The 21,995-nt window shown below is 50.9% G+C and overlaps 1 protein-coding gene across 1 annotated transcript in view; it reads right to left on the bottom strand.

Annotated features, from left to right (window-relative positions):
- Positions 1-14,380: 14,380 nt before the first annotated feature.
- The window catches only part of SERPINA11 (serpin family A member 11), an 8,146-nt gene continuing 531 nt past the window's right edge, over positions 14,381-21,995 (bottom strand). Inside the window, 4 exon segments of the mRNA XM_023746849.1 lie at positions 14,381-14,917; positions 15,612-15,759; positions 19,138-19,411; positions 21,804-21,993. Of these exon segments, the coding sequence (XP_023602617.1) occupies positions 14,714-14,917; positions 15,612-15,759; positions 19,138-19,411; positions 21,804-21,993 (816 nt within the window). The 3' untranslated portion in view covers positions 14,381-14,713.

The raw sequence follows: 21,995 nt of genomic DNA, 5'->3' as shown, positions 1-21,995 counted from the left end.
AAATATTGTATTTGTTCCCGTTTTGTTTTTTTACTTCAAAATAAGATATGTGCAGTGTGCATAGGAATTTGTTCATAGTTTTTTTTAAAACTAAGGTCCGGCCGTCCAACGGTCTGAGGGACAGTGAACTGGCCCCCTGTTTAAAAAGTTTGAGGACCCCTGCTCAGATGGTTAGGGTGTTTGCCAGCAGAAAGGTGCGAAAACCTTTAGATGCTAAACATGTGCGTGGGTAGGTTAACAACCCACAGCGTTTTGTCTGTCTGAGCTGGAAGCCATCACGGGGTGCCCCTCACAGCCAGGACCCCGAGCCTGTTACCCTGCTCGCCCAGCCCGGGCTCCCCCTGCACCCAAAGCTGCTCCACCAGCTGCCTCCTCAGTCTGCCCACGAGAAGAGGGACACTCATGGCAGAAGGTTAGAGGGAGGCTGAGCTATAAGGCTGCCATGCCACCCGGGAGGGGATCCTGTCACACCCGCTGTTTCCTCCTTCCTTCTCCCTGCGGCTCAGGAGTGAGTGCAGGGGCCTCTCTCCTTGGTCCTGCTGCCCAGGAGCAGACCCTGCTTTTCCCCACTCCCAGCATCAGCCCAGCTGAAGCAACCCTCCTCTGCTTGGCCTCTGGGTGCCGGGCCCCGTGTGCACAAACTCTCATCTTCTCAAAGCTCCGCAGAGACGGTCCCATTGCTGTGTTCACTCTGCAGCTTCAGAGGGAATAACCAGGAAGGCCCGGGACACCTGTCCCTCCGCCTCTCCACGCTGCCACCATCACCGCTCCCGGCCTTGATTTCCTATGGATTTATCCTTTTTTATGTTTTAAATTTTATTTTTTAATCTTTTTACTTTTTATTTTTTATCTGTAAACATTTCAATGTTTAAAAACAAAAACATAATCACAGTAGTGCCACGATTTTTAAAAAACAAAAGCAAAAACGTAATCACAAAAAAACGTGTCCGTAGTTCCATTGCTGGTGGAAATGGGGTCCTGCCCCAGAGGCGCCAGGGAGGCATTTCTGGGGACCCCCACGTGGGAGGATGAGGGTTAGTGATAAGATTTATTGGGGTAGAAATAAATGACCGTCCCCAGGTTCCCGATGTCCCATCTCTGTTTGTCCTGCTCTCGAAAAAGCCCAGCCTCACCCTAGCTGGTTTGGCTCAGTAGATAGAGCGTCGGCCTGCAGATTGAGGGTCCCCAGTACAATTCCAGTCAAGGGCACATGCCGGGTTGCAGGCTTGATCCCCAGTAGGGGGCATGCAGGAGGCAGCCAATCAATGATTCTCTTTCATCATTAATGTTTCTATCTCTCTCTCCCTTTCCCTTCCTCTCTGAAATCAATAAAAATATTTTTTAAAAAAAGAAAGAAAAAGCCCAGCCTCACCTACATCAGCCCCAGAAATAGGGCCAGCGTCCAGAAATCCTGTGCCGCTGCCTCAGTGCAGCTCCGACCCTGTCCCTTCCAGCAGGCTCAGCTTCTCTTCCCCTCTGCGCTTCCGCCGGCGCTGTGCCCAGGCACTGCTTGGAGCCCGTGTGGTCTGCTGAGGGCCCCAGCTGGCTGCGGGCCCGCGTGGCTGCTATGGAATGAACAGGGCCAGTGTGTGTTACAGAGGGGGCTGGGGGCTGGATTTATTCTTTCTGAGGTGTTAGTTACATGCTGCAAAACCGTAAATCCTAAACGCACAGCTCAATTCATCTTCACATCTGTGCACATCTGTGTACCCGCCTCTCTGATGGAGGCAGAGAGCGGATCTGTCACTCTCTCTCTCCATCTCCCCCAAAGGGAACTGCTCTTCATGGATTAGTTTCGCTCCTCCCAGAAGGGCGTGTGAACGACAGAACACGCTGTGTGCTTTGTGTGTGTGTCTGGCTTCTTTTGTTCACATGATGCCTTTGGAATTCACTGAAGTTGCTGCCTGTGCCAGCACCTGTTCGGCTAGTTTATCTGCGGAGAGATGTCTGGCTGTCATCAGCTGTGACCGTTCTGCATGCACTCCTGTAGCCATCATGTTACGTGCCTGTGTGAACACGCGCGTTTCTCCAGGTGAAATGGCGAGGTTTGGGCAGTGGGCACTAAGCTTGAGAAGGCGCTGCTCTCCCCTCTCCATCTGCCTCATGTCCACGAACCCCCAGGACTGGAGTGGAAAGCCATTCACATCCCAGGTCTGCCTTTAAGTGCCGAGACCTGAATGGGGCCTCACCCACGTGGGGAGCGGGGATGGTCGTCTGGACCCCACCGGCTCCAGTGGTGATGGTGTCAGGATCATGCCCCTGTCTCAGCCTCAAGCTGCATGATGTTTTTCTGGTGGGCAAGAGGAAGTTAATTCAGTGAACTGGCTGGGAACAAGCAAAATTCCTCCAGGAATTTAGTGAGAAATCAGTGATTTCCGTTCCACTTAAACAGGTTGGGGGAGGAAGAGGCTGGTATTTAAGTTTCCACTTTGCACAGTGTTGGCCAAGCAGGGCAAACATAGCTGGTCAACACTGCCTTCTGGGAAGAAGTCTGTGCTGAGCAAACACAGGTGTTTTCTGGGCCTCCCCCGGCCCTCGGCCCTCCCTCTCCGGCCTCCATGGGGCTAAACAGGAAGTAGGTAGGAGGGGGTTAAAGGAGAAGTGTCCTCCCTCCCTAAGGCCGGAGCCCCAGGCTCGCCAGGTGGGGTGGGGCCATTCAGAGGCTTTAAGGCAAAGGCTTTACATACACACACATACACACACACGCACACATACATGCAGACATGCACACACACTCATAGACATGCTGTCTGAGACTCCCTTTCTTGTATGAAAAGCTCTGGAAAAATGATGATCCAGATGCCACCTGGGACAGGGTGGACTTTGCCAAGAACATGGATTTGGGGCCGATCAGAGCAGCCTCAGTCCACAGTGGACATGTTACTTAACCTCTCCTGGCTTATCTGCAAGTGGAGAGCAGAGTGCTAAAGTCTTAGGGCAGTTTAGGGCAAAGTAAAGGATGTAAAGGATGTGGGTAGAGGGCCAGAGATTCAGCAGACGCTCAGTAAATGCTGATTCCCTCTCTCCCTCTTCTCTCTTGGTGTTTGGTTTAACCTACACATAAAGAAACAAAAGAACAAACCAGTCCACAATACACTGTCTAGGGCAGTGATGGCGAACCTTTTGAGCTCGGCGTGTCAGCATTTTGAAAAACCCTAACTTAACTCTGGTGCCATGTCACATATAGAAATTTTTTGATATTTGCAACCATAGTAAAACAAAGACATATTTTTTATATGTATTTTATATATTTAAATGCCATTTAAAAAAGAAAAATCAAGTTATATAACCACTATAATCGTGTGTCACCTCACACGCGTGTCATAGGTTCGCCATCACTGGTCTAGGGCAAGAGCTTACACATCTAGAAACCAAAGCACAGGACAGGAGGCTCTGGAAGGAGATATGCAGTGATTATCGGGGATGCACCCCTACGAGCTGGAGTGCCTGTCACTTTCTTCTGTGTACTCTCTGTGTAAATGTTCTCACAGCCAGAATGCACATCCTTTTTATAAAATATTTTTATTGATTTCAGAGAGAAAGGGAGAGGGAGAGAGAGATGGAAACATCAATGAGGAGAGAGAATCATGGATCGTCTGCCTCCTGCATGCTCCACACTGGGGATCGAGCCTGAAACCTGGGCATGTGCCCTGACAGGAAATTGAACCGTGACCTCCTGGTTCTTAGGTCGAGCTCAACCCCTGAGCCACGCTGGTCAGGCAGAAAGCACCTGTTGGATTCCTTAGCTCGGGAACCAAGCAGGATGCTGGTACACACCTGACACCTTCTTGTTTGCTTGTTGGGTCTTTCGAAAAAGCGGCTTCTCTGGAGTTTCTCTTCATGTCTGCGCTTCCCTCCACCCCCTGACTAGTCCTGGGAGGTCCGCCAGCACCGGCTTCCACCCGATCAGTTGTTCAGTAGGAAGGCCATTCAGTCTCGGGGAGCCCAGCCACACCGTGGAGGCTGGAGGCCAAAGGAGATGCCAGCACACGGCCCAGCACATGGGACTTTCCGGACAAATGGAGGGCAGCTTCCCTCCCTGCCATGTGCTGGGCACAGGCTCCGTGGCTGTGTCCGGCAGCCTCAGGGCAGCCCTGGGCAGTAGTCCCCCGCCTGTCATTGTCTCGCCGCAGGTGAGCAGTGAAACTCAGGGAGTGTCAGGGACCTGCCCAGGTGTGCCCTGGGAGAGCAGCGTTCCTCCTCTGTCTGCACAGCCCAGTACGATCATCTCGATCATCTTGTGCATCGTGCTCATGTTTGGCTTTGACCAAGCAGTTTGCACCACGTACAGACCCCCTGATGGGAGAGGGTGGGCTCCCTGGGGATTGTAGGAGACCGGGTGTAAGCTGACATGGTCCTTGCACCTGAAGGGGCTAGCAAGGCTGGGACCCTTACCCACACAGTTTTCCCAGACTTGTTTGGATGATGGTTATCAGTAGAATGAGAGCAACCTTTGTAGTATGAGAACAGCCTTTCATGGCTTACCAAGAAGTCTGTAACTATTTACTGAGATTTGCTGTACCGAGAATTTGTCCTTCTGCTCTGTCTCTCCCTTAGAGATGAAGAGGAAACAAAGAATACATTCCTCTTGACAGACCTCCTATTCAGTGTGTTGTGTATAAAAAGCAGTGTGTGGTTAATAAACTTGCTGCAGTTCCTCGATTGAGCTGCAGTCCTCCCGATCCCGCTCTCCTGTCTTTCTTTCTTTGCTCAATTCCCACCTCCCCACCTCAGCCCGGTTCAACCTGTCAGGCTGGCCCTGACAAATTGGCGCCCGGAGACCAGGGACCTGAGGACTTGGGAAGCAGACGGTGAGGAACTCCTCCGGATAGAGAGTGCACTCGTTAAGGTAAGGGAGGAGCAATTTTTTGATAGTCAGGAGTAAAGCATGGGACAGTTAGAATCTAGGGAAAATGCCCTTTATGGGCAAATGTTAAAGTCTATGCTCAACAGTAAAGGAACTAAGGTTAATGACAAGCAAGTAGAAAAATTTTTAAAATTCATTCAGGAGGTCTGCCCTTGGTTTCCTGAGGAAGGAACCATTAACTTAGAAACGTGGCAGAAAGTTGGAGAGCAAATGTGCAATCATTATAAAGCCCTTGGGCCAAGTAAGACCCCGGTTTGAAGCAGGGGGTCCTCGGGGGTGAGGACGACGGAGCCCCAACGCGCTAGGGCATCTGCATGCACGACTCTGGAGACCAGGTTCATTGACGCAACTACAGGGGTATATATAGCATGAGGGGACCAATCAGAGGGAGACACGTTGCTACAGGCGACCAATGGCTGAAAGGCTGGGGTACTGTGCACGTGGCTCTAGGAGTTCGTTCAGGCGGGCGTTGCTACTTCCTAGTGTGCCGAGGAAGCATGTCATGGTGGAGTGTGCTCACACCATTGCATCAGCCGCAGCGCTGAGACATACTTCCCGAGCTCTATGTACACCAGTTGATGCATTTTCCTTATGGAATTTGGTACGGGATTGTTTAGATCCCAGGCATGACCATAATCAACCGTCTCTTAAGCCAGGAAAAAAGGAGAAGCAGTGTGATGGCACAAAACAGGGGTCTAAAAAAGACAGTATATTGAAAAGGAATAATGTAAATTTTAAAGACAAATTAAATCCTCAAGATGAGGAGGATCTTGAGGAAGCTGCTGCCCTTTATCATGATGACGATACAGGTGTTGTTCAGGCAAAAGAGGAGGAAGAATATTTTTCTGCTGGAACTGAAGAGGGTAGTGATATGGAGGATGTGTTAGAACACTTTTTAGAAGCATTAAAGCTTCTTGGCAAGAAAAAGAGAAGCCGCGGGGGCCGTTCCCGCCTCTCTTCGCTGCCTTGTGCAGCACAAGTTCCACTTTCCCCTCTCCAAATGGCTTTGCAGGAAGCACGAAAGTGTGGTGAGGAATTGGGCATTCACGCCTTCCCCGTTAGGGAACAGGTGAACCCTAACACGGGACAGTGTGAGCGTACATATGACCCGCTTCCTTTTAAAACCTTAAAAGAGTTAAAAACAGCCTGTGCTCAGTATGGGCCCACTTCCCCTTATACTTTAACCATCTTGGAAACTATGGCCTCAGAGGCTCTCCCACCTAATGATTGGAGAGCTATTGCCAAGGCTTGTTTATCAGGAGGGGATTATCTCTTGTGGAAATCAGAATATGATGAAAAGGCTAAGGAACAAGCTTCTCGTAATCAAGCTGCCCAGATTAATATTTCTTATGAAATGCTGGTAGGAGAAGGAGCCTATACTGATATCCATAATCAAATTCAATACCCCCAGGAAGCTTATGGACAGATTAATGGAGCTGGGATCAGAGCCTGGAAAAAGTTACCCACCTCTGGTCAGAAAACAGAGGAGCTCTCAAAAATTATTCAAGGGCCAGATGAAAAGTATCAGGATTTTGTCTCTCGGCTATTACAGGCTGTTGGCCGAGTAGTGGTGGATAGAGAGGCTGGCATGTTAATAGTTAAACAGTTGGCATATGAAAACGCCAACACTGCCTGTCAAGCTGCACTGCGGCCCTATCAAAGACAGGGGACTCTCTCAGATTATATCCGCATGTGCGCAGATATTGGTCCCTCATATATGCAAGGAGTTGCCATTGCGGCCACATTAAAGGGAACCACCATTGAAGGAATTCTTCAGCAACAGTTTAGCACAGGAAAAAGTCAGACACACAAGTGTTTCACTTGTGGAGGAACGGGACACATGGCAAAACAGTGTCCCTCTAATAAAGGGGGCAATAAAGGAAACGGCAGAGGTCCCAAACAACCTGGACTATGCCCTAAATGTAAGAGGAAAACCTTGGGCAAATGAGTGTAGATCTAAAATAGATATCCAGGGAAATTCCTTGCCTCAACAGCAGTTGGGAAACTCCCAAAAGGGGCCAGCCCAGCCCAGGCAAATAATAGGGGCATTGTCTGTTTACCCTCCTGTCCTTGTGCTGTCTCAAGGCCAGCAGGCTGCACAGCACCCAGCCTGCCCCAGGGAGCAAAACGGATACAAGAGTTATTCCGAGCAACCCCCGGAAGTGTCGGGTTGGACCTTGGATCCATAGGGCGATATGTACTAACTCCAGAATTGGGACCACAGGCCATCCCTACAGGAGTGTATGGACCTACTCCTAAAGGGATGTTTGGCCTTTTACTAGGTAGAAGCAGCTTAACTATGAAAGGATTATAAATTTTTCCAGGAGTAATTGATGCAGATTATGAGGGGGAAATTAAAATTATGGTCTCTGCCCCCAGAGATATCACCTCAGACATGAAAATTGCTCAATTGATTTTGCTCCCTCTGCCTGCCACAGGCAATCTACTTTCCACAGAGTCTCAGGGGGCAGGGGTTTTGGCTCCTCGGACAAGGCATATTGGGTACAAGCTATTTCTCATTCAAGGCCTGAGAGAACCTCACTTATACAAGGGAAAAGATTTACAGGGATTTTAGTTACAGGAGCAGATATTTCTGTCATGAGCTAAGCTCACTGGCCTAAACAGTGGCCCTATAGAGAAGCTATGACACAACTTCAAGGAATAGGTCAGACCAACTCTCCTTTACAGAGTTCACAAATGTTAAAGTGGCAAGATAATGAAGGTCACTCTGGGTTATTTCAGCCATATATCTTGCCAGCGATCCATGTGAATTTATGGGGACGAGACATTCTGTCTGCCCTGGGTGTTGCCCTTGTTACCACCCCAGCTCAGGGAAATTTTTAGGGGGGGTCATTGTTTCTCCTGTTATCCACACAGCTGACAAGATATCTTGGAAGTCAGATGACCCTGTATGGGTAGAGCAGTGGCCCCTTTCCAAAGAAAAACTACAAGCTGCTCATGAGTTGGTACAGGAACAACTCCGGCTAGGGCATCTAGAAGAGACTGCCAGTCCTTGGGATACTCCTATTTTTATCATAAAAAAGAAATCAGGAAACTGGCGCCTTTTACAGGATTTAAGGGCAATAAACAAGACTATGGAAATTATGGGACCTTTACAGCCTGGTCTCCCTTCCTCTGTAGCAATCCCTAATGGGGTGAAGCTATTAATACTAGATTTAAAGGATTGTTTTTTCACTATTCCTCTGGATCCCTCTGATTGCAAACGATTTGCATTCAGTGTCCCATCTACTAATTTTCAGGAACCCATGTGCCGCTATCATTGGAAGGTATTGCCTCAGGGAATGGCTAATAGCCCTACCCTGTGTCAAAAGTTTGTTAGTTAGGCAATTCGCGGAGTTCGAGAGAAACATCCGCAGGCTTATATCATACACTATATGGATGACATCCTTTTAGTTCACTATACGGAATGTCAATTAGAACAAGTGTATGATGACTTACAACAGGCTCTTCTTAAATCTGGATTAATTATTGCACCTGAGAAAAAGTTCAAAGACGAGACCCTTACCTATATCTTGGACATATCATAGAAGGAAGAAAAATTCGTCCTCAAAAGATTTAACTCAGGATAGACAAGCTAGAGACTTTAAATGATTTTCAAGAAGCAGCACCCAGCAAGGCCCTGGCTCGGGGCCTTCGCCTTCGCAGTTACTCATGCTAGTCGATGAGAGAGGCTGGAGCAATCCTCTTGAGTCGGGGCGGCCACAACTCACACTGACTTGTGGCCGAGGCTTCCATTAGCCTAAGGGCCAATGCACCTCTATTAACACAGTAAAAAGACAGCACCTCCAACACGCCTCTCCGTTTATTCACACAGTATGTCCATGAGCAACCTCCCTGCTGCAGCATCGGGTTGAATAAACAGAAGTGGCATTTAAAAAAGGAGATAAAGATATTAGTAGAACTTGATAATATTTCCCCCTGCCCTTCAGTAGATGCCCTGGACCCATGGGCATCGTGGGCTTTGGCAGGGAGCGGTCTGGGGTCGGGTGGCATTGCTGGACATCCAGACGGATAGTAACACAAACAGTGCAAACTGCGGGCACACACATGCGTGTGAGCTGGGCACTTCTCGGTAGCGGCTCACTGGCTCGCCTTCCCTGCGAGGGGCCTCCGTGTCGGAAGGAACGATAACCAGGAAAGGCCGGAGGTTGCAATTGCTCACAACCTTTCCGAGTTGTCCTCTGTGTCGCACTGTGTGGCCCTGGGTGGAGCGCCTGGCTCCTCCCACCACTCACAGGGAGAACAGGGTTCCTTTGTCTCGTAGCACAAAGGTTTAAAAGCTCTTGAATTCCTCACTGGGAGCATGGATGACCAGGATTGGGCCTGCCCCCTGGTCGGATTTGGCATCTCTAACTTGATGCTTTGAGGCAGTGAGGTCTTTGGCGAGAAGACATCAGTGACTAAATACAGGGTGGGGCGAAAGTAGGTTTACAGTTGGGATGGAAAAGAATGTGATACCTGATACAAGTAGTACCAGGACACACCGTGTTCCCCAGACTCACAGCTGTGTGCCTCCTTTTGCCCCACCCTGTGCGAGTGACACGGGCTGCTATGGATTGTTCTAGCTCTAAAACCCCAGAGGTGCTCATCTGGTGTTAGGAGGGCAGGCGGGGGTGGGGGTGGGGGTGGGGGGGGGGCTTTGGTAGGTAGTCACAGGGCTGAATAAATCGCACCAAAGACACCCTGATTTTATTGACACTGTAAACCCAGAAACAAAAAGGCCTTTGAGAGGGCGAGGCAGCAGCATTTACTTGAGATTTAAAAATAAGGAGTAGCTGTTTGGGGGAACATTGACTCAGGCAGAAGGCCACACAGTGCTCCATTCGGAGACAGAGACAATGGGCATGTGTGAGGAGCGACTGGGATGATGACATCAGTGGAAGGACGCGTTCCAGTTGTGCAGATCACGTAACAGTGATGCTAATTCTAAACAGTGTTTTCATTCGCAGCCCAGAATCATAATAACTGCTTTCTTGTCATCTCTGCAAACAGTTCTTAGGAAAACAGGCTGCGTAGGCCCAGCCCAAAGGCCTGTTTTTCCGTTGTGACCTTCCACAGGTGTGAGGCACAGATGCGCAGGCAGTTCCTCTGGCGTCGCCTCCTACACAGGCGTCAGTGGGGGGCTGGCCACGCTCCCAGCCTTTCCTTCTGAAAGACTCGCAGGAACAGGCTCTCAGCACGAGCCGGCGTCCATGGAGGGACGAGTCCCCAGCCCCCTCCCCATGCCCGGCCCTGGCAGAATCTGCACCTGCTCTGGGGTGCAGTGCAGCATCTGAATTTTTTTACCTCATTTTTCATTCAATTGCAAGTTTTGTCCTACTTGATATTTGTTTTCATATGGAAAATAGCTGGGAGTGGAAATATCCTCAACCCCAGAGAAGGGGACACAGGTGCGTTTGCAACCTGCTCTGCCACAGGAGGTGCCTGTTGGGGTCCCTTTTTCAGAGAAGCAGCAACCTCCAGGCAATGTCCTCAAGCAACGCAGCAAGGATCTACTTGTATTTAAGTGACACTACAGCCTGGCCAGCGTGGCTCAGCGGTTGAGCATCGACCTATGAACCAGGAGGTCACGGTTTGATTCCCGGTCAGGGCACATGCCTGGGTTGCGTACTCGATCTCCAGTGTGGGGCGCGCAGGAGGCAGTTGATCAATGATTTTCTTTCATCCCTGATGTTTCTCTCTCCCTCTCCCTTCCTCTCTGAAATCAATAAAAATAGATTTAATAAGTAAGTAAATAAATAGCACTTACATGGCACTCAAGACGTGCAGGTGCTTTATATAAGTGTCTCTTCCTGCAGAAAACAAAATAGAGCCGATGAAAGATGCTGTGCCAGTTGGAGTGCCACCGCGGGGATCATGGCGAGCAGCGCGTGGCCGGTGCCTCTGCTGTGGCTGCAGGACACTGATCTGTGATGGGAACGGTTGTGACTTGGGGAGGATTAGACACACACCGCCGGCGTGTTGGGATTCTGGATGACTCCTGGGAGTGGGCCAGTGGGAGCCGAGAGGAGCCTCAGGCCCAGCTCAGAGGCCAGGTCATGCCACCCAGGGGCCACGGGCCAGGGGAAGCACAAGGGCTGAGAGGGAGTCCTGACCGGGTGGCTGAGTTGGTTGGAGCATCATCCTACACACCAAGAGGTTGTGGGTTCGATTCCGGGTCAGGGCACATACCTAGGTTGTGGGTTTGATCCCGGGTTGGGATGTGTATGGGAGGCAATGGGTCGATGTTTCTCTCTCACATTGATAATTCTCTCTATCTCTTTCTCTATCTCTTTGCCTTTCTCTTTCTCTAAAATCAATAAATATATCCTTGGGTGAATATTAAAAAGAAAAATGGCTGGCCCTGGCTGTTTTGGCTCAGTGGATAGAGCATTGGCCTGTGGACTTAAGAGTCTCGGGTTCGATTCCGGTCAGGGGCACATGCCCGGGTTGCGGGTTTGATCCCCAGTAGGAGGTGTGCAGGAGGTGGCCGATCAATGATTCTCTCTCATCATTGATGTTTCTATCTCTCTATCCCTCCTTTCCTATCTGAAATCAATAAAAATATATTTTAAAAAGAAAGAAAGAAAGAAAAAGGGCTGAGTGGGAGTTGAACTCCTTATGGGAAAACCCAGTTTCAACCTTAGACCAGCAGAACCAAAGTACTACTAATATGGGAGCATTATTTCAGAACCTCTCTTTCAGAAATTCTATGAGCCAAAATAGCATTCTAACATGTTTTTATACGTTTCTGACACTAAATGTAGGGCCTAGTATCCTATATAATAAAAGGGTAATATGCAAGTTGACCCTAATGGTTGGACGACCAGGAACAACCAGTCACTATGACGTGCACTGACCACCAGGGGGCAGACGCTCAACGCAGGAGCTGCCCCCTGGTGGTCAGTGTGCTCACACAGGGTGAGCGCCTCTCACCCAGAAGCCGGGCTCACGGCTGGTGAATGCAGTTGTGGTGGTGGGAGCCTAAGGAGCAGTGAGCCGAGTGGTAAGGAGCAGCAAGCAGGTGGATGATAAGGAGCAAGGGGTCCTGGGACCCCCGAGGGCTCCCGGACTGTGAGAGGGCGCAGGCCGGGCTGAGGGACCCCTCGTCGTCGTCCCCCCCCACTGCATGCATTTTGTACACCAGGCCTCTAGTCTAGGAATAGAGCAGTATATTCAAATAAAAGAGAACTAATATATATGCAGTATCATACTCTGTAAATTTCAAGTAATTAATTTTATCTTGAGCGGTTTCAGTGAGTGAGCCACTTCCTCTTTTCTCCTGGGTCTGAGCAGTATCGATGTAGGGCCGCTCCTCCGAGTTTACTCTTCCATGTGGGCTCTGTGACAATGGCCTTGGTTCCTGTGAGCATTTTCCCTGCTCGGTGTGCCTGCTAAGCTTTCTCAGTAGGGGATGCTAGAGGGGCATTGCAGGAGGAGGCTGGCTTCCGCTGTGGCCTCTGGCTGCTGTCAGGCTGGTGGTGGTTGGTGTGTGTGTGGGGAGGATGAGGGGAGGATTGCAGTGAGGGTGTGAGGACATCCAGGACGTGCTGGAAATGTGCAGTCCCTCGACCACCTGGCCCGGCCGTGACCGCCATAACCCAGCGCCCTCCACACAGTTCATGAGCTGTAGGCCTCCTGTCCACACTGGAGCCCCCACTCCCTCTGCCCACCCTCCCCTTTGGACTTTTGTGTCCTGTGGCCCTTCTGACGCTGTGGTCCTCCCGACACTGACACCAGAGCCCTCACTCCCTCTGTATGTCCGGCTGTGGCCTGTGTGCCTTGGACAGCTGCCTCCCGATGGCCCAGGGGCTGCATACCAGCTCTGGCTCCGGAGAACCAGTGCTTCTGACACCAGTGGCTGCAACAGCATCTTTCCAGTGCGAACTGAGCCCCTCCGGGGGGCGGGGAGCCTCCTTGGATATTCTGTCAGCCCTACTGTGTTCTCTAACCAGACTCACTGGTCCCTCCACCCCGATGCCAGACCAGCCTGCCCTCTAGCTCGATGGATTTTCTTCTGACCCCTCGTTAGTGCTGACCATACACACTCCTCCCTGGGTTACTGGATTTAGCAAGTAAAAATACAGCGCACCCTGTCCTCTTGAAATTATATAAACAAAAGTTTTTAGTACAAGTGTGTCCCAAATATTGCATGGGCTATGTTTACACTAAAAGGTTACTTGTCGAAATTCAGGTTTAACTTCCCCTCCCACAGCTGTTCCTCAGCCCAGCCTCTAGAGCAGCGGTTCTCAACCTGTGGCTCTTGATCCCTTTGGGGGTCGAATGACCCTTTCACAGGGGTCGCCTAAGACCATCGGAAAACACATATATAATTACATATTGTTTTTGTGATTAATCACTATGCTTTAATTATGTTCAATTTGTAACAATGAAAATACATCCTGCATGTCAGATATTTACATTACGATTCATAACAGTAGCAAAATTATAGTTATGAAGTAGCAACGAAAATAATTTTATGGTTGGGGGTCACCACAACCTGAGGAACTGTATTAAAGGGTCGCGGCATTAGGAAGGTTGAAAACCACTGCTCTAGGGAGAAGAGGGAATGTATCAGCCACCCTCTCTAACCAGCAGGGGGCAGCACTAGCCTTTAAGGCAGTGAGTGTGGGTTTTTCCTCTCTGCTTCTCTCTATGTAAATGGTGGATGATAAGACACAGGCTTAAGTTACCCTTTAGCCCTCTTTATCTGAGGGATCCCCATTACTTTGACAAACATTTCCCCCCTCCCCAAACACAAAGTTGATTAAGGCATCTCCACAGACTCTTATGATCCAGTATTGCCTCATTACTCTTACTCTATTTGGTGTAAGTGGATGGACTTCTCTATCCTGATATTATTTAAACATTTAGTGGCCTGAACATTTTGTAGGGATTGAGAACTGGTGGCCCACAAACTGAATTTGACACTTGGCCTTGGAAACTATACCCATGAGCGCAGACCCCGCGGGTTAGCATGTGAGCCAACGAGCAAGCTCTCATGTCTGATCTTTCTGCACCCTGGAGAAGGCTCCGTGCCCCACTCGCCTTCTAACCGCCCATCTTCCTGCAGCAGGTGGTCCACCCTGTGCATGCAGCTGAGGTGACAGCCCTCTGCGTCTCCCACAGTTTCAGGCAGATGCCTCTTGAAGACTCAGGGACACACTTGTGGGCGAGGGACTTCTGACCTCTGCAGGATGCTCCACGGCGACCAGATACTGCCCCAGTCCATCCCACTAACCACGGGTTTGGCCTACACCCATTGGCTCCTGGCCATGTTACCGCTCCCACTTCCTTTGACCTTGGGGTGCCCTTGGACATGTGACTTCCCATGTTGCACTGGTCCGTCTGTGCACTGGCCCATCCTCCCACCCTCCTCTGCATGGAGCATGGTGCCAGGTGCCTGCTCTGGCCCCACCTCCTCCCAAGGGATCTGCCCTGGTGCCAGGGCAGTGACGTTTCAGAACAACCTCGCTTTGCTGTAGAGCTGACGGTGGCCACCGTGAAGGGGGAGACTCTGATTTCTCCTGATGTCCTTTGTGCCTTTTCCTGGGACACTTGGTGACGGTGGTGTGGACATCTTCCAGGACATAACATGGAGCTCTTCTCCTTGTCAACTTTCTGACCACAGGTGAAGGCGACACTAGATTCAAGGGGATTGTGGGGCGAATGAAGGGCAACGCGGAGCCACCTTCCTTGTGAGCATTGCTCTCAGTGCTCACAACACCCAAGGCAACTTTATTCGGGCCTCTGCACACGGATGAACATTCCTCCCATCGGCCTGCTGGCGGCTGAGGCCTGCCTGCGGGTTTGCAGGGGCGACAGGACCCTCCTGCCTCCCCGGCGTCAGCCTGCAGCTGGGTTGGCGACCTTTCCCAGGAGGAGTAAGCTCTGGGTGGTCACCTCCCAGACAAGCACCAGGAAAGGCCTGTTGAAATGGGCGTGGGGGGCCCACGTCACGTTCAGAGGCCGGGGTTGGGAGAGGAGGCCGGAGGCAGCCCCAGCCTTGGTTCCCCGCTCACTCATGTCCATGGCTGCCTTGTGCGACACCTAGAAGGAGAAGAGAGGGCAGGGACAGCTCAGGACACTCCAAGGGCAGAGTCTGCCCTGTGGAGCACCAGGAGAGGCAGGCAGAGCGTCCAGGTCTCCCAGGCCCCGCCTTCCAAGACAGCACCTCCAGCTTCGTGTTATTTTCCTCCTCTCCCCATCTTCCCCCTGCCATGTTCTGGGGGCTCACCCTGAAGGTGGGGAGACCAGCGAGCCTGAGCCAGGCCGCAGAAACCCAACAGTGCCCTCCAGAACGTTCTCAGCCCCTGGGAGCATGTGGCACAGGCCCAGGTATCATTTTCCACCCCCAGCTGCACTTCCTCTCGCTAAGCCTCAGTTTTCTCATCTCTATAACGGCCTGCTCAAGCCTCAGTCAGCGGTTCAAATGCGCTCCGTGGGACCGGCTGTCTCTGCTCTCCTCAGCTCTGTCTTAGGAGGAAGTGTAGGAGACAGAGCAAAGTTGTCCCACACCTGGATGTCACCGAATGTGTGGCATCTCTATTACGGACTCTGTCTCCTTGCTCTGAGGACTGGAGAGAGAGCTGGAAAGGGTGCTGCTGAGAAAGGGAGCCTCACAGGTTGTGACATTAAAGAACCGGCATAGGAAAGAGAAAGGAGAACTTGACTTTCAAATCTACACTTCATGTCAAGGGGGAGAAGACCCCCTCCCACCTGCCTGGCCCGGTGGCCTCCGTACCCGGAAGATGGTTCCATTCAGCCGCCCAGGGGCTCCCAGCAAGTCGGCTCCTAAGTTGAAAATGTTGCTGAGCCCGATGTGGGGAAGTATCTCTTCCAGGTTATATGCTCCAGAAATGGCAAACCTTGGCAAGTGCAAGTCCAGCACACTGCGGAGAGAACCAGACAGGGAGGCACCCCCTGGCCGTGGGCACCCGGAAGTGTTTCCCAGAGTGAGGGGAACCAGTCTTCCTGGGACACTGCCTGCTGTGCCAGAACATTCCACAGCCCCCAGCCCACAGCCCTTCTCCTCAGACATTGTAGAGCTCTGTGGCTTCTTCCCAGAGCCCTTCAGGCCTCTCCGTCTGATCTGAGAAGGGGCACAGCGAGGGGGGCTTTCTAGACGCCCGGCACTGGGCCAGGGTTTTTACAAAGCGTAACTGCTCAGATCCACATACTTCCCACCTAAGGCGACTGTTGTTAACATTCTCCTACGTCCACGTCTGCTCCTCAGCAAGTCCTGTCGGCCTAGCCTCTGAACTACTTCCTAAACCCATCTATTGGCAACCCCTATACAAGCCCTTCGTCTCTCACTGTCTGAGCGTCAGGGTCTGATGAGAGGCAGTGACCATCAAGCGTGGGCACCGATCGCCAGCGTGACTCTCCTGCTCCTGACATGCCTTGACCAGCATTTCCTGGGTTCAGTTTGCAGGTTCTTTGAACACAGAGCAAACCTGTCCTTTGCTTTTGGGGGTTCTTCTCAGTTACTCGACAGTTACTGGGGGCACCTGCAAGCTGGGCTGGTGAATAACCAGCTCAGAAACTTCTGCCTCTAATGAGTCCAGCTTGGAGAGCCGAATTCAGGTTAGGGAACCCTTACACTCGAACTCCTGGGGGCAGCGTGAGGGTCCAGGTGCCCATGTGAAGTGGGGGCAGTCAGAAGTTGGGGTTAAACTGTGAAAAGGAGGAAATGGAGGTGGAGAGCAGGGCAGGCCCCACCCTTGAGGGGGGTTTGCGTCGAGTCACCTCTGTACCCGGAAGATGGTTCCATTCAGCCGCCCAGGGACTCCCAACAAGTCAGCTCTTGAGTTGCAAATGTTGCCGAGCCCGATGTGGGGAAGTATCCCTTCCAGGTTATATGCTCCAGAAATGGCAAACCTTGGCAGGTGCAAGACCAGCAGGCTGCTGGACACACCCCAGGTGTCCACCCAATGTGAGTGAAGAAGGACGTTACCAGGAAGTGTGCTTTCCCCAGGCTAGCGAACCGTCCTCCCAGCTGAGTGGACGGAGGGAGACCAGACCGGAGGAGGGGGGCAGGTCTGAAGTTTTCATGCTGAAAGCCCATTAAAATGCTCTAAATTTTAACTCTGGCCTGAGAAACATCTGAGATTTAGGAAAGTCACTTGGGTTGATTTTGCTTCTTGAAGGTCCAAGTAAGAGGTCAAAACAGACCCATCCTGAAGGAAAACCTATTGGTCTAGAACAGTGGTTCTCAACCTTCCTAATGCCGCGACCCTTTAATAAAGTTCCTCATGTTGTGGTGACCCCCAACCATAAAATTATTTTCGTTGCTACTTCATAACTGTAATTTTGCTACTGTTATGAATCGTAAATATCTGACATGCAGGATGTATTTTCATTGTTACAAATGGAACATAATTAAAGCATAGTGATTAATCACAAAAACAATATGTAATTATATATGTGTTTTCTTTTTTTTTTGAATATGTTTTATTGATTTTCTACAGAGAGGAAGGGAGAGGGATAGAAAGTTAGAAACATCGATGAGAGAGAAACACCGATTAGCTGCCTCCTGCACACTCCCCACTGGGGATGTGCCCGCAACCAAGGTACATGCCCTTGACCGGAATCGAACCCGAGACCCTTGAGTCCGCAGGCCGACATTCTATCCACTGAGCCAAACCGGTTCTGGCATATGTGTTTTCTGATGGTCTTAGGTGACCCTGGTGAAAGGGTCGTTCGACCCCCAAAGGGGTCGTGACCCACAGGTTGAGAACCGCTGGTCTAGAAGATCCTATGAGACTTCCTCGTGAGAGGGGGAAGAGGCAAGCTCACCCCAAGGGAGCTGAGGTGATGGGGTTGGACTCAGAAACTGACAGGAGCTGTGTAGATTCACGGTCAACAAGGAAACGTCCTTAGACCTGGCCTCTGGCCTTGACCCGTATCTCTTTTATTTGGTGCTGGAATCTCTGTCCAAACACAAAACACCCTTTACTCTCCCTGGAACCTCGGTGTGGTTGGGGTGCTGAGCGGAGGCTGGTGGTAGGCTAGAGAGGGATCAGGAGGTTTGTCTGTACCCCGCCCCTCGACTCTGGTGGATTCTGTGATGCTCTGGCCAACAGACAGGACAGAAGCTGTCCTTCTAAGCCAAGGCCTTAAGAGAGCAGGAGCTTCCACTCCGTGTCTCCTTGGAGCCCTGGGCTGCCATGTAACAGTATCAATGATGCTGAGCTGCTGTGCAGAAGACCAAGCTAGCTTCATGGAGACGCTGGATGGACACAGAGAGAAGGCCAGACTAGCTTCGTGGAGACCCTACGTGGAGACAGAAGACCAAGCTAGCTTCATGGAGACGCTGCATGGAGACAGAGAGATGCCTGCCCAGCCCTTAGCTGTGACAGCCACCAAGCCCAGGCACCAGACATCTGAGCAGAGGAGTCTTCATGCCCCAGCCTTAGCCATCATCTGACTCCAATGCAGGAGAGACCCCCAGTCAGAACTGCCCAGCTAGGCTGATCCACTCACAGAATCGAGAGAGAGAGTAGATGTTGTTTTCCAAGCCATTCCGTTTTGGGGTGGTTTGTTAGCAGCAGAGGTCATTAGAACTCAAGGCCAGCTTTCATCCCAGGTGCCTCATAAGGGACGATACACCCCAAGAAGGAGTTGGCTCTTGAAGGGGTCTAGCCAAACTGGAAAAGACTGAAACTACTGTGAGAAAACCACAAACTGACAAGCAAGAGACAGGAGGGGGTCAGACTGCGATCCCATTAAACTGGGATCTGATTTTACAGGAATCTGATTTTACAGAGCTCTTCTTGGTTTTTAATTTCTTTAAGAAATGTTTTAATTAACAAAAGATGCACTTTTAAGAAATTCACACTGTCCTGTGGGAGTCATAATTATTCTTAGTAATTGTCCTTGACCTGATGTTTTTGCCACCGCTGACTATCTTCTGACAGTAAATCATGATTTGGACAAAGGGAGAAGCCAGGGAAGGGAGGCTGAGCAGAAGATGCCCGGGAGGGCGGAGAATGACTCAGCCCTCACTTCCCCTGGTGAGCGCTTCTCACGCACCAGGTTGCTCCTCGGTGCTCCATGTATATTCACGCGGTTAATCCTCCAAACAACCCAGTGTCGCGGTGACCAGGGCCTCGGTGTACAGGGGAGGAAATCTGAGGCCCAGAAGGTAAGAAAATTGCCCAAGATCACAGCTGGTCATCCTAACCTAGGGTTGGCCCCTTGCACTTGGAGTTAAGAACTGCTCGGGGACCTGCACCAGGTGTGCCAGAGTCCTGCTCCTCGTCGCTTACCTGGGCAGGAGCAGCTGGCTCCATGTCCGCAGGGTCTCGGGCTGCAGAGCGGCCTCCACCTGCTGCATTTGCCCCGGGTCCGGGAGGATGAGCAGGGCCAGCGCGTTGCCGCTGTACTCGATCTGCAGCACCGTGCAGGCCCGCTCCTGGTCGTACAGGAACCTGTGCATTTCCTTCTGGTGCATCATGGGGACGTGGAGGGAGGTCCTCTCGTTCACAAAGAAGCTCTCTTGCTTCTGGGTCTGGTAGCGCTGGAAAGGATGCTTCCACTTGGCTTGGGACACAAAACCCGTAGATCCGTGAGGACACAGTAACCATAGACACGCGAGAACACAAAACCCATAGAATTGTGAGGACACAAACCCGTAGATCCGTGAGGACCCAGAACCCATAGAACCATGAAAACACAAAACCCATAGAATTGTGAGGACACAAACCCGTAGATCTGTGAGGACACCCAACCAATGACCAAGTATCGCCGACCCTCTCCCCACAGCCGCTACTGCATCCAAGGCCACCCTCTTTCTCACTTTGTTCCACTTTAAGAACGTCCTAACTTGTCTCTCCAACCCTCACTTCCCCCAACCCATTTTCTACATTGTAGCCAGACTGATCTTCCTCAAAACAGATGTGGCCATGCCCTTCCCTCTTCCGGCTGTTTGGGAATCCTGGGTCCCAGAGACAGTCTAGGACTCTCAGCACAACTCCGGCTCATCTTCTCACTGCAGCGCTCGCACTGCCCCAGGCATCCCCCAATTCCTTCTGTCTCAGTCCAACCAATGTGCTTCATTCCTGAGAACACGTGGTATCTCTGTAGCTCGGGCTTCTACTTACGCTGCTGTCTCTTCTGAAACCCCTTCTCTCCGCCTCTCCTGCAGCTTCATTCTTCATGTCCGGCTTAGATTCCTTCTCTCCCAGGGAGCCTCCCGCCACTCCCCAAGGCTGGGCGAGGGTCTCTGCAGGAGCCCATGGCACCCACCCCTCCCCCTGCAGATGCCATTCCCACTGAGCTGTGACTGCCTTTTTCCTCCTCTACGCACGCACGTGCAACCCTGCGCTACAGGGTGGGGAACCGTCTCTTACCATAAATCTCCCAAGTCCTCTCACCCAGCCTTCCTCCTGGGAAAAACATCAAACAAATCCCCCCTGAGGGTATTCTGCGGAACACCTGGCTCCTCCACCCCATCAGCACAGCCATTAAAGGCAAGGAGAGGCTGAGAAGCTGTCCCCGCCAAGAGGAGCCTAAACTGACGTGACTGAGTGTCAGGTAGATCATGGATGGGACCTCGGAATAGGAAACAACATGAGGTAAAAACAAAAAAGCATGAAAAGTATAAAGATAGATGTACGAATTCAGGAAAGAACTGGAGTTAAAAGACAAACAAAAATTGTGACATGTTCAATGCAACAGTCAAAATTATCTATATAAATATAACATGGTAATGACACTAACACATAAGTGTGAAATAATATATACAGGACGAGAGCATTTGTGTAAAATCTTTACACACATTAGTGTGTAACTGATGATGTGCACACCCTTAATGAGCTCACGGCGCGCACACATGGGTGAGGGGGATGCACACCTGCCCGAGGACAGTCCTGGCCTCCGGGAGGGACGGAGGGAAGGAAAGGGGATGAGGAAAGCATTAAAAAGAAATGGAACTTTATCTGTCAGATTTTTTAAAAAGTCTGAATCAAATGGTAAAATGCTAATGTTTTCATTCTTGGTGGGGGGAGTGTATGGTGGTTTTATATTTTTCTTTGTATATTTCTGTATGTTTGAAATCAATAATAATATAAAAATAAAAGATTTGCCCAGCTGGTGTTGCTCAGTGGTTGAGCGTTGACCTATGAACTAGGAGGTCACAGTTTGATTCCCAGTCAGGGCATGTGCCGGGGTTGTGGGCTCCATCCCCAGTAGAGGACGTGCAGGAGGCAGCTGAGCGATGATTCTCATCATTGATGTTTCTCTCTCTCTCTCCCTCTTCATTCCTCTCTGAAATAAAAATATATGAATAAGTAAAAGACATTTTTCTAAAATTGAATTATTAATAGAAAAGTGAGACAGTGTATAACAAAAAGAATTAGAATAAAAATAGAATAGAAAAAACATGGCAAGAGAAACCAAATATTTGCAAATGTAGAAGTAGTGGTATAAGAACATTATTGAATACTATAGGGCCGGTACATGAAATTCATGCACTCAGGGCAGGGTCCCTCAGCCGGGCCTGCGCCCTCTCACAGTCTGGGAGCCCCTGCCGGGAGTGGGCCTAAGCCAGCAATGGGACATCCTTAGCGCTGCCCGTGGAGCCTCTCCTGCCACTGCCTCTGCGCTCGCAGCTGTGAGCCTGGCTTCTGGCAGCGCACTGATCACCTGGGGGCAGCTCCTGCATTGAGTGTCTGCCCCCTGGTGGTCAATGCATGTCATTACGACCAGTCATTCCACCTTTCGGTTGATTTGTGTATTAGCCTTTTATTATATAGGATGCAGGGGTCACTGCTGTAAGAAACATTCGTGACTTTAGGATGGTGCCTTTGAGGGAGAGGCTGGAGGTGGTGGGCGGGGCCAGTGGTGGAGGCGGGCCAGGGATAGAGGGTGGGGCCCAGCTGTAGGGCGGAGCTGGAGGTGGAGGACGTGATCAGTCTGCCAGGCTAGCACTCACCTTTGAAGAAGATGTAGTTCAGGAGAACCATGGGCGTGTCCTCGCTGAACTCCTGCAGGCAGTCCACCACCTGCCCGTACGTTTGCTTCCTCACGTAGTCATTCATCTGCCTCCGGGCTGTGGCAGAATCCGTGAGGTTAACAGAGAAAGCCAAGGCTCCATACAGCTCCCTGATGTCGTCCAGAAAGCGCT

Source organism: Myotis lucifugus, unplaced genomic scaffold, assembly GCF_000147115.1.
Source record: "Myotis lucifugus unplaced genomic scaffold, Myoluc2.0 scaffold_742, whole genome shotgun sequence".
NCBI classification, from domain to species: domain Eukaryota; kingdom Metazoa; phylum Chordata; class Mammalia; order Chiroptera; family Vespertilionidae; genus Myotis; species Myotis lucifugus.
The sequence above is the reverse complement of the archived record's forward strand: the minus strand, read 5'-3'. Positions and strand labels throughout refer to the sequence as shown.